Source organism: Schistocerca nitens, chromosome 7 (genome assembly GCF_023898315.1).
Source record: "Schistocerca nitens isolate TAMUIC-IGC-003100 chromosome 7, iqSchNite1.1, whole genome shotgun sequence".
Classification (NCBI taxonomy): Eukaryota; Metazoa; Arthropoda; class Insecta; order Orthoptera; family Acrididae; genus Schistocerca; species Schistocerca nitens.
Window position 1 is genome coordinate 149,238,772 of NC_064620.1, and position 19,611 is coordinate 149,258,382.

General features: G+C 43.1%; 1 protein-coding gene across 1 annotated transcript in view; it reads left to right on the plus strand.

The window, feature by feature from the left end:
- The window catches only part of LOC126195258 (RNA-binding protein 42-like), a 358,082-nt gene that overhangs the window by 110,862 nt on the left and 227,609 nt on the right, over positions 1 to 19,611 (plus strand). Inside the window, exon 4 of the mRNA XM_049933783.1 lies at positions 13,533 to 13,885. Coding sequence (XP_049789740.1) covers positions 13,533 to 13,885 — 353 coding nt within the window. The remainder of the gene's footprint in view (positions 1 to 13,532; positions 13,886 to 19,611) is intronic.

The following is a 19,611-nucleotide window of genomic DNA, read 5'->3' on the forward strand; positions in this document are numbered from 1 at the left end:
CACGATAGGCACAACAAAAAGATTCACACAAGTAAAGCCTTCGGCCATTAAGGCCTTTGTCACCAGTAGACACACACTCACACACTCACACTCATGCAAACACAACTTGCACACACATCTGCGATCTCAGAGAGCTGAAACCACACTGTGAGCAGGAGCACCAGTGCATGATGGGAGTTGTGACTGGGTGGGGGTAAGGAGGAGGCTGGGGCAGGGAGGGGAAGGATAATATGGTGGGAGTGGTGGACAGTGAAGTGTTGCGGTTTAGACGGAGGGCAGGAGAGAAGGTGTGGAGGGTGGAGGGGGTAAGTAGTGGAAAGGAGAGAAATAAAAAGAAGAAATAAAAAGAAATTAAAAGACTGGGTGTGGCGGCGAAATGACGGCTGTGTAGTGCTGGAATGGGAACAGGGAGGGGGCTGGATGGATGAGGACAGTGACTAACGAAGGTTGAGGCCAGGAGGGTTACGGGAATGTAGGATGTATTGCAGGGAAAGTTCCCACCTGCTCAATTCAGAAAAGCAGGTGTTGGTGGAAAGGATCCATATGGCACAGGCTGTGAAGCAGTCATTGAGATGAGGGATTTAATGTTTGGCAGTGTGTTCAACAACAGGATGGTCCACTTGTTTTTTGGCTACGGTTTGTCAGTGGCCGTTCATGGGCCATCTAGAGGAATCCTTCCTAAAAACCCAGAATCCTTAACCCCTCAGCTGGTTCAGACTCATTGATGACATCTTTGCTATCTGGATTGAAGGTGAGGACACCTTATTAACATTCGTCCAGAACCTCAACAACTTCTCCCCCATTTTCTTCACCTGGTCCTGCTCAACCCAACAAGCCGCCTTCCTAGATATTGATCTTCACCTCAGAGATGGCTATATCAGTACCTCCGTCCATATCAAACCTACTAACCACCAGCAATACCTCCACTTTGACAGCTGCCACCCATTCCATACCAAGAAGTCCCTTCCGTACAGCCTAGCCACCCATGGTCGTCGCATCTGCAGTGATGAGCAGTCCCTCTCAAAATATGCCAAGGGTCTCACTGAATCCTTCACTGATCGTAATTATCCTCCCATCCTTGTACAAAAACAAATCTCCCGTGCCTTATCTTTCCAGTCTCCCACCAACTCCCAAAGTCCCACAGTCTGGCCACTGAGGAGCATTCCCCTCGTAACTCAGTACCATCCGGGACTGGAGCAACTGAATTACATTCTCTGCCAGGGTTTCGATTACCTCTCATCGTGCCCTGAAATGAAAAATGTCCTGCCCACTATCCTTCCCACCCCTCCTACTGTGGTATTCCGCCATCCACCGAACCTACACAATATACTCGTCCATCCTTACACAACCCCTGCTCCCAATCCCTTACCTCATGGCTCATACCCCTGTAATAGACCTAGATGCAAGAAGTGTCCCATACATCCTCCTACCACCACCTACTCCAGTCCGGTCACTAACATCACTTATACCATCAAAGGCAGGGCTACCTGTGAAACCAGTAATGTGATTTACAAGCTAAGCTGCAACCACTGTGCTGCATTCTATGTAGGCATGACAACCAACAAGCTGTCTGTCCGCATGAACGGCCACCGACAAGCTGTGGCCAAAAAACAAGTGGACCACCCTGTAGCTGAATACGCTGCCAAACATGATACCCCTCATCTCAGTGACTGCTTCACAGCCTGTGCCATATGGATCCTTCCCACCAACACCAGCTTTTCTGAATTGCGCAGGTGGGAACTTTCCCTGCAATACATCCTACGTTCCCGTAACCGTCCTGGCGTCAACCTTTATTAGTTACTGTCCTCACCAATCCAGCCCCCTCCCTGTTCCCATTCCAGCACTACACAGCTGTCATTTCACCGCCACTCCCAGTCTTTTAATTTCTTTTATTTTTATTTTTATTTCTCTCGTTTCCACTACTAACCCCATCCCACCTCTGGACCTTCTCTCCTGCCCTCCGTCTAAACTGCAACACTTAACTGTTCGCCACTCCCACCATACTATCCCTCTCCCTCCCCGCCCCAGCCTCCTACTTACCCCCACCCAGTCACCACTCCCATCGTGCACTCGTGCTGCTGCTCGCAGTGTGGTTTCAGCTCTCTGAGACTGCTGACATGTGTGCAAGTTGAGTTTGTGTGTGTGTGTGTGTGTGTGTGTGTGCGCGCGTGCGCACATGCACGTGTGTGTATCTGTGTCTACTGCTGACAAAGGCCTTAATGGCTGAAAGCTTTAAGTGTGTGAATCTTTTTGTTGTGCCTACCGCGACTCAGCATCTCCACTGTATGATTATTAATTGTTTATAAACTGTAATTATGGACTAATCATTGAATTGTAATCAGGCAAGAATGGAACAAAAGCACTGACCTGAGCTCAGATGTAAAAACACAGTTTATACCATGAATTAAAGTTAATAAAAAAAACCAGCAGAATAATTTGTACTGAACATGTGCATAAAAGTTAATTGTTCATAAAGCAGTTCATGTAATGGCCCTGCATTATTCATTTTAATGCTAACTGTTAATGTTCTTAAAAATGCACTTGTCCATAAATACTTGCTTTCTATTGTACTAAGTTATTTATGGAAATACCGAAATTCATAGTATTTCGTTAATTTGTGGATATGAGCAGTTAGCAGTGCACACAAGAAACATGAAATGTATTACTGTTAAGTAATATTTTGTCAATATTCATTTACTGCCTTATTTTTAAGCATTATTCTTTAACTAGTTGTTTTACCAAGCTACAAAGTTCACTGCTGTTAAATGAATTTTTTGGATAGTACTCAGTTTTGTAAATTGTTTTTCTTTATCTTTGTTACTGAAATTAAATAAGCTTTTCACTTTCAATATTTTATTTTTCTGGAATCAGTAATGGTGATGGAATAGGACCCTGTTGGGCACATGATTGAGGCAAAGTTCATTTACACTGTAACACTCGCTGCACTAAACAGTCTGTTATTCAGTAGAGAAAAACTGCTACACTGGCTAGCTTTGTACAATCTAAAGATGAAACTGGTTGGATCTTCACTCCCAGTGACAATACTTCTTACATCAAATGTATTCTGTGGTTGTAGCAAACTTCCCTGACTAGGCCAGTGTTTGTACTGCACCACCGCAAATGCAATAGGCCCTTTTAATTAGTTTGTTTGAATTAATCCTTCGACATGTACTTATATGACACTATTAATAAAACAATAAAAGGTGTGCATGACAGAAATTACATCACAATTATATTATGGTTACAGAATTAATTATGTGAAAAATTTATGACACTGTTATATCATCACATTCTGTTTGAGTTGTTGTAGAGTTGATGCAGCAGCATGCAGTTTCACATAGGTGCATAGCAAAATGACTTCTTACAAGGGCAAGCATTTCACTTTGTTTTTAATGGGTCTGCATGGACTTTTTTAGAGACTCTCAATATGCGGCCTCATTGATAGTTGCCTTGGTGACATGAGTTCAGCTAACAAAGCACTGTTTTTGTCACATATCATTTTGCCATGAGAACATTGTTGAATGTTTGAACTTTTTTGGTTTATACGGGGAGTGGGTAGTCACACACTGTTGTAGTTGCTGTTTTTGTGTAAGTTTTGTTGTCTGTATTAGTTTTGTTGAACTAATTCTTACCTCCCTATTGTAATGCTACAGAAATATTGATGCTGAATCTGTTTGCCAAGTGTCATGGTTGTTAGTCAGCATTCTGAGCATTCACCATGCAAAAGGTTTGCTATTCAAGTGCCTCTGTAACACTGCTTTTAAAATACAATCATGGAAATTTTGAGAAGTCATTCATGGCCTTAGAATCATAAACCTATGTCTAGAACAATTTATCCATAAGCTGCACAAGATCTTCACTCACCACAGACTTTTGTCTGTGGCCAAAATTGTTGTGTGTATTTGTTTGTCCTTCAAATGTGCTGCATCACTCTTACACCAAGACCTCTCCTGTAAAATTGTGAATGTATGCCAGACTCATTGTGTACTGAATTTCTGCTGCATGAAACCGTTGCTCTTACAGAAGTTGAGTAATAGTCTGCACTTTTCTACTCACGAGAAAGTTGACAAGAGTAAATGCTCAAGGCAAAGCTTCTTTTCAGGAGTCGTTCATTCTCAGAAAACTATAGTGCCAGATGGAAATCATATTGAGCAGCACTAGTCATTGCTTCTTTCCAAGTCATCAGAGCCATTGCAGCATTATTGCAGGCTATAAAAAGCATTAGAGAAGAAAAGAAAAATAGCAATTTGAGAGACTTATTGGGACAGAATCCTCTTTAATTGTATCACAGCTGTTCATACAACCAAGGGTTGCTCTACCACTGATAATCTTGTGTCCCTCGAGTATGCTATCCGAACAGCCTTTTTCAGGCGCCAAAACCTGGTTTCCGTCTTTTTTGACTTACGTAAAGCATACAACATGACCTGTTGACATCATATCCTTGACACATGAGTGGGGTCTCTGGGGCCTGCTCCTGATTTTTATCTAAGACTTCCTGTCGCTCCATACTTTCTGTGTCCAAGTTGGTGCCTCCCGCCTCCCATAGTTCGCCCCCTCCCCCCTTCCCCCCCCCCCCCCTATTCAGGAGAATGGCATTCCACAGGGCTCCGTATTGAGTGTCTCTTTATTTTTAGTGGCTATTAACAGTCTAGCAGCAGCTGTAGGGCCGTTGGTCTCACCTTCTCTGTATGTGGAAGACTGTTGCATTTTGTACTGCTCCTCCAGTAGTGGTGTTGCTGAGTAGTGCCTACAGGGAGCCATTCACAAGATGCAGACATGGACTAGAGCCCACAGATTACATTTTTCAGCTGCGAAGTCTTGCATCATGCACTTCTGTCGGCATCGTTCCGTTCATCTGGAACCAGAACTTTACCTTAATGACAATCCACTCACTGTAGTGGAGACATATAGATTGTTAGGACTGGTTTTCAACGCCCGATTGACTTGGCTACCTCACCTTCGTCAGCTTAAGTGAAAGTGCTGGCAGCACCTCAGTGCCCTCCGCTGCCTGAGGAACACCAACTAGGGTGCAGATCACTATACGCTGCTGCAGCTCCACAGAAGCCTTGTTCAATCCAGCCTTGACTGTGAGAGTGTGGTTTACAGTTTGGCGGCACCCTCAGCATTGCGTTGACTCAACCCAGTGCACCACTGTGGCAGTCGCCTAGCGACGGGAGCTTTTAGAACAAGTCTAGTGACCAGTGTCCTGGTGGAGGCTGGAGTCACTGCATTGCAGATCCAACATGCACAACTGCTCTCCAGTTATGTTGCACACATTCGTAGTTCTCCTGAGTCTCCGAATTACTATCTCCTTTTCCCACCCGCAGCAGTTCATCTCCCGCATCGGCAGCCCAGGTCAGGGCTAATGATTGCAGTTCGCGTGTGATCCCTTCTGTCTGAACTGCAGTCCTTCCCTTTACCACCTCTACTTGGGGTCCATTCACATATACCTCCATGGTGTACACCTCGGCCAAAGCTTCACCTGGACCTTTTGCATGGCCCTAAGGACTCTGTTAACCCTTTTGCTCTCTGCTGTTACTTCCTCTCGATTCTTGACGTGTTCAGGGGCTCTGAAGTTGTTTACACTGAGGGCTCGATGGCTGATGGTATTGTTGGCTTATCCTGTGTCCACAGAGGCCATATTGAAGAGCATTCGTTGCCCGCTGGCTGCAGTGTATTCACTGCAGAGCTTGTGGCCGTATCTCGTGCACTTCAGTACATCCGTTCCTATTCTGGTGAGTCATTTCCTCTCTGTTCTGACTCCCTGAGCAGCTTACAAGCTATCGACCAGTGCTACCCTCGCCATCCTTTGGTAGCGACCATCCAGGAGTCCATCTCTGCACTGTAACGGTTCAGTCGTTCAATGGTGGTTGTGTGGACCCCAGGACACGTTGGAATCCCAGGCAATGAACTTGCTGACAGGTTGACCAAACAGGCTATGCGGGAATGGCTTCTGGAGATGGACATCTCTGAAACAGACCTGCGTTCTGTCTTAATGCCGCAAGGTTTTTCAGCTTTGGGAGAATGGAATGGCATAACAGTATGCACAACAAACTGCGTGTCATTAAGGAGACTGCGAATGTATGGAAGTTTTTCCTGCAGGCTTCTTGCAGGGACTCAGTTGTCCTTTGTCGGCTCCGCTTTGGTCATACGTGACTAACACATAGTTACTTCCTCCGTTGCGAGGACCCATCTCAGTACCGCTGTGGCTCGCAAATGACAGTCGTCCACCTTTTGCTGGACTGCCCACTTTTAACCACTTTATGGCAGACTTTTAACTTTCCCAGCACCCTACCTTTGGTGTTGGGCGACAGTGCCTCTATAGCAGCTTTAGTTTTACATGTTATTCGTGAGGGTGGGTTTTGTCCTTTGATCTAAGTTTTAGCGCATGTCCTTTGTCCCTCTGTGTCCTCTACCCTAGTGCTTTTAGGGTGGGGGTTTTAATGTGTTGCGGAGTGGCTGGCTTCTCCTTTTTATTCTGAAGGTCAGCCAGCCACAGTAATCTGCTTTCTTGTTTTAATCTCTTCTACTTTTTTCTTGCATATCTCTGTGTTTTCTTGTCCTCTTTTGTTCTTTGTAGTATTTGTTGCCTTTCTGTTGTTCTTGTCAAATTCATTCCTTTCGGTATTGTGCTCTATGTCTTGTTTGTTTTCTTCTTTCCCCTGTATGATTGTTTTTACAGGAACAAGGGACTGATGACCAAGCAGTTTGCCCCCCCCCCCCCCCCTGCCCCTTTAAACCAACCAATCAGGGTATGCACTGTGACTAACTGTGCATCCTCATCTGACAATCAGTTTACGAGAGAAAGGAAAGTTTATATTTAACTTTAGTTTATTGGATGAAAACAATATCCATCATGATCATTTTGTCTGGAGATAATTGAATAAATAATTTCATGAGTAATACTAATTGACCAAATTAAATCAGAAAAAAATGGGTTTTCTGGTTCCACTTTGTTGCAAGAGGTTTGTGTGTGTGTGTGTGTGTGTGTGTGTGTGTGTGTGTGTGTGAGAGAGAGAGAGAGAGAGAGAGAGAGAGAGAGAGAGAGAGGAATTATTTGTTGTAAATCTAGATTGATTTACTGTGAGATTCCTTTAATATATTTACATTAAAATCCCTGCAAACTGACAATCCTATGTTTTTCTGCGACATAATCCCAAAGAAAGCAGGTGTTGACAGATGTGAAAATTACCGAACTATCAGTTTAATAAGCCACGGCTGCAAAATACTAACGCGAATTCTTTACAGACGAATGGTCAAAACTGGTAGCAGCCGACCTCGGGGAAGATCAGTTTGGATACCGTAGAAATATCGGAACATGTGAGACAATACTGACCCTACGACTTATCTTAGAAGCTAGATTAAGGAAAGGCAAACCTACGTTTCTAGCATTTGTAGACTTAGAGAAAGCTTTTGACAATGTTGACTGGAATACTCTCTTTCAGATTCTGAAGGTGGCAGGGGTAAAATACACGGAGCGAAAGGCTATTTACAATTTGTACAGAAACCAGATGGCAGTTACAAGAGTCGAGGGACATGAAAGGGAAGCAGCGGTTGGGAAGGGAGTGAGATAGGGTTGTAGCCTCTCCCTGATGTTATTCAATCTGTATATTGAGCAAGCAGTGGAGGAAACAAAAGAAAAATTCGGAGTAGGTATTAAAATCCATGGGGAAGAAATAAAAACTTTGAGGTTCGCTGATGACATTGTAATTCTGTCAGAGACAGCAAAGTACTTGGAAGAGCAGTTGAACAGAATGGACAGTGTCTTGAAAGGAGGATATAAGATGAACATCAACAAAAGCAAAACTAGGATAATGGAATGTAGTCGAATTAAGTCGGGTGATGCTGAGGGAATTAGATTAGGAAATGAGACACTTACAGTAGTAAAGGAGTTTTGCTATTTGGGGAGCAAAATAACTGATGATGGTCGAAGTAGAGAGGATATAAAATGTAGACTGACAATGGCAAGGAAAGCATTTCTGAAGAAGAGAAATTTGTTAACATCGAGTATAGATTTAAGTGTCAGGAAGTCGTTTCTGAAAGTATTTGTATGGAGTGTAGCCATGTATGGAAGTGAAACATGGATGATAAATAGTTTGGACAAGAAGAGAATAGAAGCTTTCGAAATGTGGTGCTACAGAAGAATGCTGAAGATTAGATGGGTAGATCACATAACTAATGAGGAGGTATTGAATAGGATTGGGGAGAGGAGGAGTTTGTGGCACAACTTGACAAGAAGAAGGGATCGGTTGGTAGGACATATTCTGAGGCATCCAGGGATCACCAATTTAGTATTGGAGGGCAGCGTGGAGGGTAAAAATCATAGAGGGAGACCAAGAGATGAATACACTAAGCAGATTCAGGAGGATGTAGGTTGCAGTAGGTAGTGGGAGATGAAGAAGCTTGCACAGGATAGAGTAGCATGGAGAGCTGCATCAAACCAGTCTCAGGACTGAAGACCACAACAACAACAACAACAACTGTAATATGCCATTTTTCAGGAAAATTTCTTACATTTTTCTAGTTGGACCTAATTACCATTTGCAGTCACAAGTATTGCTTTGGGAATATTAACTCTGGGATTTGTTTATTTCTGTGTTTTTAAATTTATTCTCAAGTTTTCTTAATATTATCAACTCATTCCTTACCATACCGGACCTGATCCTGAAAGCAGCTCTTCAGGGAAAGGCGACATTCCCCACCAGGAATACTGCTCACTGTTCAGTTTACAAACAGACCATATCTCCCCAGCATTTCCAGCCCAGTTTTCATAAGTGAGTAGGGGGAAAAACACTTCACTGTGATAGTGGTTATAGAGTGGAGCTATTTTCAGCTTAAGTGAGCACTTATCTGCAGTTATTAATTAGGTTTTGAAATAAATACACTCCCATAAACAGCAGGTGAGAAGTGGTTGCTTTGTAAGGATGCTATCAGGTCTGCGTAATGTGAATGGGAAAGTGAAACGATTGGGAAATGGAAGTTATTTGAGAAAATATGGGTATATTAAAATTTTAGGAAAAAAAAAAGTTCTTCGTGTATATTGCAGGAAAGAGAGTACACCAGAGCTGACTCAATTAGAAGATTTCTGAGAGACGCTCTTTCAGAGGAACAGAGAGAGTTCAGGCTCACATGCAGTCCTACATTTGAATTGAGCTGAACTGAAATTTGGTTTTAAAACTGAATGTCTGCTTTGTGTGAAAGCGATTATCGATGAAGTTCTTCATAAGCAAAAGACAAAAACTCAAAAATTGCTGCAAAAGGGGCACAGTGCCTTATCCTTCAGTTAGGGCAATGTAATTACTGTAAATGCACAGGAGAGGAGGGATGAATGGAAAGAAACCATCTGGAGGCGTATCTGCTTTTCTGGAGACCTACACACTGCAGATGCAAGATTTCATGAGGATTGCTACAAAAAGTTCTTCATAGGCTCAGTGCCCACACTGAGAAAAATGGGCTCTCCGATCTGAAGGAATTTCTGTATCTATGGAGGAGATATTCAGTTATCTAGAGAGAAATGAAGAGTACCTGTTCTCTGAAATGAGCTCTTGGAGCAAGTTGCAGGAACACCACCTCATATAAAGACAATTGAAAACAGAATGATAGAAAAATTTTGGGGCCACATAGGTTTCAGCACGATTTGCAAGTAGCTCAGGTGAAATGTTTTGAATTATGTGTAGTATTCTTCAAAATGAATCGATAAGCAAGCAGAATGGAAGAGCATTTCAAAAGCTGCTGCCACAATAATCTTGAAAAATACTGAGTTAACAGTGTAAGATAATTCTTTTTTCTCACATTTTGGTAAGTTCTGTGGTGGCTCTGAGGAAATGGTACCTCATATACTCCATGTCTTCGTGCTTTGCATTTTGCTAAAGAAGGCCAAAACAGAACCTTGAACACAAGCTGTGAAAACACTGACAGTAGTGTGAAATGGATACATTGCTACTCATCATGTAGAAGAGATGTTGAGTTGCAGACTGGCTCAACAAAACGACTGCTAAACATGTGAGAATGACAACTCGCACACACATGACCACTGTCTCTGACCCTGAGGCAGGAATGCAAGCAACTGCTCATGATGGGAGAAGCAGTTTGGGTGGTGGGGGTCAGGAGGAAGCTGGGTTGGGGAGAGGGAGGGATAGCAGTGTAGAGGACAGGGAAGTGCTGCTTATGGGAGCATACAGGGATGTTGTTGGAACAGGGTAGGGCAGCTAGGTGCAGTTGGGAGGTTAGATTGGGAGGGGGGGCAGAGAGGTAGGGAGGTGGAAAAGGAGAGAAGTGAGAAGGGGGGAAAAACTCTGGGTGTGTTGGTGGAGTAGAAGGCTGTGTTGTGCTGGAGTGGGAGCAGGGAAGGGGATAGGTGGGTGAAGGACAGGAACGTAGGACATGTTGCCTGGAGAGTTCCCACCAGCACAATTAAGAAAAACTGGTGTTGGTAGGAAGGATCCAGATGATGAAAGCTATGAAGCAGTCATTGAAGTGAATAATGTTGGTTGGGCATCATGTAAAGCAACTGGGTGGTCCAGCTGTTTCTTGGCCACAGTTTAACGGTGGCATTCATGTGAGCAGACAGCTTGTTGGTTGTCATGCCATTGTAGAATGCAGCACAGTGGCTGCAGCTTAGGTTGTAGATCACATGACTAATTTCACATGTAGCCATGCTTTTGATGGGACAGGTAATGCTTGTGACCAGACTGGAACAGGTGGTGGGAGGATGTATGGTACAGGTCTTGTGTCTAGGTCTATTACAGTGATTACAGGGGCTGGGAGCAGGGGTTTTGTGGTGATGGACAAGGATATTGTGTATGTTCGGTAGTTGGGGGAATAATACTGTGGGAGGGTGGGAAAGATAGTGGGTAGGTACTCCTCATTTCAAGGCAGGATGAGAGATAGTCAGAACCCTGACAGAGAATGTGATCCAGTTGCTCCAGTACTGAGTCATGAGGGGAATGCTTCTTTATGGCTGGACGACAGGACTTTGGGGTGTTGGCTGTCTAGATAGATAAGGCTGGGAGATCTGTTTCTGTACAGGGTTGGGAGAATAATTTTGGTCTGTGAAGGCCTAAGTATTGGTATATTTCAATAGGGACTGCTCGTCACTGCAGATGTGATGGCCACATGTGGACTGCAGTTAAGGAACTTCTTGGTATGGAACGGGTGGTGGCTGTTGTAGTGGAGGTTTTATTGGTGGTTGGTATGTTTCAGATAGATGGAGGTACTGGCGTAACCATCTTTGAAGTGGAGGTTCACATTGAGGAAGGTGGCTTGTTTGGTTGAGGAGGACCAGGTGAAGCATATGGGGGAGAGGTTCCAGAGGAATTAGGATAGGGTGTTCTCACCCTCGATCCAGATCAAGAAGATATCATCATTGAATCTGAACCAGGTGAGGGGCCTGGGATTCTGGCGGATTAGGAAGGATACCTCTAGATGGCCCATGAGTAGGTTGCCTTAGAATGGTGCCATGCAGATGCCCATTGCAGGACCATGGATTTGTTCATAGGTGATGCTTTCAAAGGTGATGATGTAATTTCAGGTGGGAGGAAATAGTTGGTTATGGTAACCAGGAAGGAGGTTGTAGGTTTGGAATTGGTTGGATGTTGGGAAAGGTAGTATTCAATGGCAGCAAGTTCATGGGCAATAGAGATGTTAGTGCAAAGAGAGGTGGCACCAGTAGTGATGAGCAGGATGCCCTGTGGTAAAGGAATAGGAACTGTGGAGGATTGGTGGAGGAAATGATTGGTCTGTTTTATGTGGGAGAGGGTAATAGGCTGGAGGTGTTGGTCTACAAGAGTAGAGATTCTCTCTGTCGGGGCACAGTAAATGGCTACAATGGGACATTCTGGGTGTTTGGGTTTATGGATTTTGGGAATCATGTAGAAGGTAGGAGTGCAGGTGAAAATTAGCTATCTATATCCCATGCCACATTGTTGCTATTTGCCCTCAGCCATTCATATCCCTATCTTACCTACTGTCGCACTTTTCATTCACAGGCAGTTTGGATCAAAAAATGTGAGCAATGTAGTTACTGGTTTGAGATTCAGAGGAACTTACCATAGATTCCAGCACCTGGGGCTGTTAACCATGTGTACACACTGAATAGCCTCCCCCAAGTTTAACACTCTTGTCAGTACGTGTTGGACAATGTCAGTTTCACTGTCTGCTCTGTCAACAGATGGAACATTTTTCATGATGTACTCAATAAACAGAAAATAGCTCCAGTAAACACAAGCACAGTGAAGTTATTTTATCTTCTGACGTAAGAGAACCAGACTGGAAATAGTGTGTGGAGGAGGTTTATAGTCTGAAACTGAAAAGCAAGCAGCACTCGTGATGGGTGAAGACACCTTTCCCAGAAGAGCCAACAACTGTCACACGGGATAACTAATAATCAATTATCCCCTCTCGCATTGTACAGCATTATGGAAGTATTTACATAGTTTCTGTCCATATTCATCTCTTGCATTAGTATTATTAGTAACTTGTATCTGTATTCCATTTAGTGTTAACACACTTACTGGAAAATAAAAAAAACCCTGGGCATGCTTGCACACTGTGTCACCACTGGTTCTTAAGACACACTGCAGAAGGATTGCTATAATTTTGTGAAACACCTTGTAGTTGCTTCTTGTGGAGTATTGGGTACAGAGACTGTTTGTTCTTGCAGACAGAGTAGGGAGACCACAATATGGTGATCTGTCTTTCCTCACACTTCTAATCTCAAACCCCTCACCCTGTCACGTGCCCAGAAAACAATTAATCCCTTAATAAGGCTGTAATGCAATGAGATGTATCAAAATGTAATGTTTGTTCGTTACCCAGTACCTTTAACAATAAACATTAATTTTATACCATTAAAACACTATTTGAAGTAATTTGCGATTTTTAAATCCTGAGTATTGCACAAACTATTAGTTCTAGAAGAAAAATGAATATGATCTTTTTTGTAGGAAATTTAATGTAGTTTATTTTTGTGCTGAGATATGTTTTCACTAAAGGCCACAGATTTCGGGTTATTTAAGAAAAAGTGTAAAAGTGAGGTGTTCCGTCGCACCCACCCTACGCTTGTTCCCCACTGACCACGATTTTTAGTATGTTATTCATGGCTCTTCCTCCTGCCACCATAGAAAAATTTGTGATTACACAAATTATTTACCCCAGTCAACCATCCTTGGTCTTCATTGACTGGGCTATAGAATATTGTGTTAACTGAATGAAACCACAGAGCAGGAAAAATTGGGGCAGTTTGTTGTCTTTTAATTACTAAATATTTTTGTATGTTAACTAATACCATATTTCCATTTAATATTGAAGGGAACTGACAACTGGACTGTGAATACTTTTCTTTTCAAAATAAAATGATTATTTGTGGAGAATATGGGAAAATGTGCTATTCTTTTACTGTTAAATTATAAATTAAAGCTGTTAATTGGTTTTTACCTCTTGAATCTGCCAAATTCTTACTTCGGTTTACTGTCTGGCAGAACTTTTTTCTTGTGCTTCACTGGGTTTTTGTAATTTTCATTTTTTTCTGTTAGTGCAACACCACTCATCTATTCGGCAAAGACTCCCGGTGATGGAGAAGACTCAGCTGCAGCTGTTCCCACTGATGGTGACAGCAGCGCAGATGATTTAGGTGGACAGAAGCGTAAAAAACTGAAAACTGATATTACCGAGGTCCACGTGCAGACGCCACAGCAACGTGCCAAGGAAATGTCTGACCGTGTGCGAGCCTCTACAGTTGTCACGGTTGGACCTACTGTACCGGGACAAGCAGCTGCAGACGATTCAAACACTTCAAACCGTAAGAAGGAAAAGAAGTCCAAGAAGCATGTTAGAATGGCAGGAGGCCAGGTGTGGGAAGATAGCTCTCTTGCAGAATGGGAAGAAGGTAACTTGAAAATGTATTTTATAGCAAAGTCAGTGCTACATGTTTAACATAAAATTTACATCGTTGTTGTTGTTGTTGGACTACACTTTCTTCTGACAATTATGATCTCTTGATGACTTGTCCACCATCGCCTATCTATTTTATCTATCAGTCCAGAGAGTGGTAAATGGAAACTTCTATAAAGTAGGGTAATAAAAGATGATGGAAAGTAAATGAAATTGGAAAAAAATGAGTGGTTAAAGGTAACACCTCATTAAAGAGATGAGTTCTTAATCAATGGACACAAGGGATAAATATGTGCATGCCCACGCACACACACATGGACGCATACACACGCGCGTGCGTCCACACACACACACACACACACACACACACACACACACACACACACACACAGAGAGAGAGAGAGAGAGAGAGAGAGAGAAGAAGAAGAAGAAGAAGAAGAGAAAAAATACCAGGGCTTCCTTTAGAGGGAGAATCTTCCTTGATTTCTCTGTGATGATGACTGCAGATAGAGGGTTTGGTCATTTATACCAAGAGGAAGAGGAATATTCCATTCAGATCTGTCGACATGTCAAAACACTGAAATTAAGTGTGTGTGTGTGTGTGTGTGGGGGGGGGGGGGGGGGGGGGGTAGGACGTCAAACGGGCCAACTTGGAGCAGGAGAGGCACCACAGGACATTTCAATTTCCACTGTCTATATTTCTACTAATAAATTTATAAAACTTTGTCAGCATGACCAGGAAGAATTCAGAATTCACATTCTTAGCAGTGAAAGTTTGAAAACATAACGAAATAATTTTTTTTACATGTGAAATTTCATCATTTTTTTCACTTACTAATGGCAGCATTTGTTGCTATAGGTACACTTTTCTTCATAAGTAAGAGAGATTCTTCGATGAATTTTGCACAGCATGCAAACCATACTTAAAGGTGTATGAAACTCGAGAATTTTCCAAATCTGTTTTTTTCTAAACATAGGGTTTCAAATATAACAGCTCATTCGTTTTTTCATAAATTTAATAAATTCTAGAGTTTCATATACCCATAAGTATGGTATGTATGCTGTGGAAAATTCATCGAAGAATCTCTCTAACTTGTGAAGAAAAGTGTACCTATAGCAACAAATGCAGCCATTAGTAAGTGTAAAAAATGATGAAATTTCATACGTAAAAAAATTTATTTTGTTATGTTTTCGAACTTCCACTGCAATGAGTGTGAATCCTGAATCCTTCTTGGTGATGCTGACAAAGTTTTATGAATTTATTTGTAAAAGAATAGACACTGGAAATTAAAATGTCCTGTGATGCTACTCCTGCTCCAAGTAGGACCGTTTGACGTCCTACAGCCCTTAATTGAGTTAGATCTGTATCCAGAGTATGAAAGAGAAAAATTCGTAGGTGTGTGGCAGCATACGTCATAGCCAATTTTAAAGGTAAGAAATAATCAGTATAGATAACTGGAATTACAAGAATAATACATTTATATAAAACCTTTATAACTTTACTTATAACTCTTTTTAATTAAAATGAGACAGAAATACTGTTATAATTAGCAATCAGTTTAATGCTTTTAGAATATTAGGTGGAAAGAAATGAGAGTGATAAACTTTGGGTGGCGAATAGTCAGGAGGATGTTGTCATTGAGAAATACTGAACTGGCATTCTACAAGTCGGAGTGTGGGAAGGTAGATCCCCAAACTGGACAGGTAGGCTAGAAAACCTAAAAAGGGAAATGGAAACGTTGAAATTAGATATGGTGGAAATTAGTGAAGTTTGGTGGCAGTGAGAAGAGGACTTTTGATCAGGTGAGTTCAGAGTTATAAAGACAGAATGAAATAGGGATAATGGCAAGAGTAGGTCTAATAATGAATAAGAAAATATTAACAATGTAGGAAAAGACTTATCGCTACTTACCGTAAAGAAGACACGTCAGGTTGAAGACAGGCATAACTGAAACACTTAAATCAGCTTTCGACCTCTGTCTTCATCAGTAAAACACACACACACACACACACACACACACACACACTAAGCAAACCTTACACACAGATGTCAGCCAACTCCAGTATCTTGGGATAGAATACAACTATCCTGTGGTGTCATAGTTTGGGATAACCTAGAGTATTCAGGAAGAATATTCATGGAAACTGGCGCAGTCAGGTGTCAGTTTGCAAACTTCATGTGGGCTGTTGTTCTAGCATCTCAGAACTCTAACACTGTCATCCTTGCACACATACTGTCTTATGGGATTTGAGAGTAATAAGAGGGACTCGTTGAAAAGGAACTACAACTGAAGACTTCTTAGGAAAAAGTAATTGGATAACACATCCTTAACTAATGTACATAAAGGCGAGCACTACTCTGCAGTTTCCTATATTAATAGTCTGGTATCCTGGGCTAGCAACTAAAAGCCCGCTGGAGACTGTGGGACTTGACCTCAGCCGCTAGCCAGCCAGGATACCACATACCATTCTGTCACCCAATTAGAGCTCAGTGCTGCACAAGTTGTGCCACGCAATGACAATGGACTAAATAAAGTATATGCCTTATTACTGTCTCATTGTCATAATGTACCATTGGTTCTCAGTCTTTACTATTGCTGTATCTCAGGCTCTCTCTCTCTGGTTTACTCGTTGGTCTCAGCAGCCAAGACAGTGCTCGTGTGTGTGTGTGTGTGTGTGTGTGTGTGTGTGTGTGTGTGTGTGTTTTGTCTAATTGAGAAGAAGACCTTTTTGGTTGAAAACGTACTTGTTTGACAGTCTTCTTGTTGTTCCTATCTGTGACTCAGCATCATCGCTATAAGGTGAGTAGCAGTCTATCCTTTCCATAATATTGTCATTACCTTATTAGTGATGTATATGTGAAGAATGAAACTTTGTGCCAAGGCTGGGATTAAAAACCAGCTCTCCTGCTCACTAGGCAGATGCGCTAACCACCATGCCACCATGGCTGCCCCCCCCCCCCCCCCCCCCCCCTTCCCCGAGGTTCATCATTCTTTGGTGAGTATGTTCTTGGCTGCCATGGGGCTCCAGCCTTTGTAGCACCACTTCCTCGTTGTGTGCTGCAAACCTGCACTTCCAACTGTCTCTTACCTCTTCTGACTTGGATGGTCCTTTTGGTGCAGACCCTACCTAGACTTGGTTCACAATTTTGGCCTTGATTTCTAGTCTCACTCCTGGTGCTACCTTCAACTTCCATTAGTGATTACATGGTCTCCATTATTGGGTTTGCCTGCCATCTTTTCCAAATTTTACAGTTCATGTCATGCAGTGAAGGTCACCCACTGTGGTATATGCTCCGCCTCTGTGCCCTTCTACCCAGGCACTCTTCCATTCTGTTGTTGTAGAATGCCCAAAACCCAGCACGGTAGCCATTTCATTTTGTGTGTGTGTGTGGGGGGGGGGGGGGGGAGGAGGAGGAGGAGGAGGAGGAGGAGGTCATCAAGTACCTGCTCAATGGTACCCATGTATGCTATGCCATGTATGCTATGTAGTATGTGGCTATTATGACTGGGGCACAGGGACTCCCGTCAGTGGCTTCTTGTTCAGGTAGCTATTGCTGTGGCTGGGTAGCACCCATGGGTAGAGCCCCTGTTTGGAGTGGGTGGCACAGTGGCAGATAGCTTGCACATGAAGTGATTTAAACTTTCTCCCAATGGAGGTCACATGACCCTGGCAGTTTCTTCAAATGGAAAGACCTTGTATGATGCAACAAAGTATGATCCCAATGTGTTCCCTTCCTTCACCATGCTGTGGAAGGAACACAGGACTAGACAACAAGGAGCAAAATCCTACCCCAATACCTGGTTTTTACTGGGATTGAAGGGGACACCTTTTTGACCAAAAAGCCTTTATTTTTGTGGAGCGTGCTGAAGAAAAATACAGGGAAGCTGCATTCATCTCTGAGATGAAGAGAGTTTCCTTCCTGATTAAAATGTCATCGACTGCCCCCTCACAGGCAGTGAAAAGTTGAGTGACATTCCCGTGACTGTCACACCCTACAAGAGTCTCAATATGGCCCAGGGCATCATCTTTCACCGCAGTCTTTGTTTCCAATCTGACGAAGAACTGCAGGCCAACTTAGAGCAATGGGGTGTGTACTTCAACCGTTATGCCCATAGGGGACCAAGGGAAAACAGAGTTGCTACGGAGGCCTTTATCTTGGCTTTGGGGAGTGATACGTTGCCTGAGAAGGTCAATGTAGTGGTCTACTGGTGTGACACGAAACCCTATGTTCCTCCTCCTACGAGATGCTTCAAGTAAATGAAGTCTGGACGTATGTCTTCCTGTTGCACCACTTTTCCCGTCTGCGGGGATTGTGAACGTCCACTGTACGTGAACATTCCTTGTGCTCCTTCCCCATCTGTGTAAACTGCTGTGAGCTCTACTCTCCCTGCTCACCAGATTGCTCCATTTTTAAGTGTGAGAAGAATTCAGGAGTATAAAACCTTTGAGATACTTACTTATCAAGAAGCCAGGAAAAGTTGAGCACCTTAATCCCATATGAATGAAACAATATTACACTACAACTGCAATGTTGTCACCTTCTCTGTCGACAGTTCTTTCCCGTGTTGCACCTTTTACAATGAGCCCTCAGAACTGCCCACTGATACCTGCCCCCCAGACAGTTAGAGGCCCTTCTGGTGCTTCCACAGCATCCACTTTGGGAGCATTGGCTCCCCAGCTGTTGGGGACACCAATTCCTATCCCCCAGCTGGAGGCTCCTCATTCTCCTTCGGCTTCTCTAATTAGGAGGAGCTCCCCTGGGACTCTTCGTTCCATGGTCCTTCTGGTTCAGAGCCAGGCATCAGCCAGTGGCTGAAGGAACCACAGGCTGCTGTCCGCCAGACGTGTCGTTCTACCTCTTTCCCTGAAACCAATCAGGGACACCTTTCCCGTTGTCATCTTCTAAGGAGGAGAAGGACAAAAATAAGTCTTCTAAAATGAAGGAAAGTCCGGTGGTCCCATGCCACCAGACTCTGCATGTACTACTTTTGTGTAGATCCTGGTAGCCCATGTGACACTAGATCTCCCCAGGCATTGTGCTGCAGAACCTATGTCAGTGGATCCTCTGATGTCTTATCTGGTGGCAACACATGACTCTGCGTCATAACCTGTACACTCTGGGTGCAAGCGGGTGCTTTACTCAGTACACCTGCCTTCCCCCCTCCACCCCACTCACCCAAATAGCACATGGTTGTCATCAATAGATACATCAGAGAGCTTACTGTAGACATTGCTGGATGAAAATTGGGATCATGGTGGTCTGTGGGAGCCATTAAATATGCTGTGCATGTTTTGCCACATGACTTGACACTGGCAGATGTGTGCTTCTATGCTGTGCTCAGCAATCTCACTGGAAATATAAATAATTATAATGAGTGATCCGTAAATATGTCCATTGGGATTATAAGAGGTATCTTCTTTTTCTCCTCCCCCCCCCCCCCCCCTCCTCCACCTCCTCCTTCCTGAAATATTTCTGCTTATGCAGGTCATTCAACAAGATATATATTATTGCATATTTCCGGGTTCCATGTTTGTTTCAAATTTGATTAGTTTGTTTAATGGTTAAATTCTTCCTCGTTGTTCTGAAATTTATCTAGATACTTGGTCCATGACCAAGTAGCTACGGCTCATATTGTTTCAAGAAATAAATAAAACTGGTGACATCTCATTTAAGCTTGTACTGTTTTATGCATTTGTTTCTGCATACTAAGTGATTGT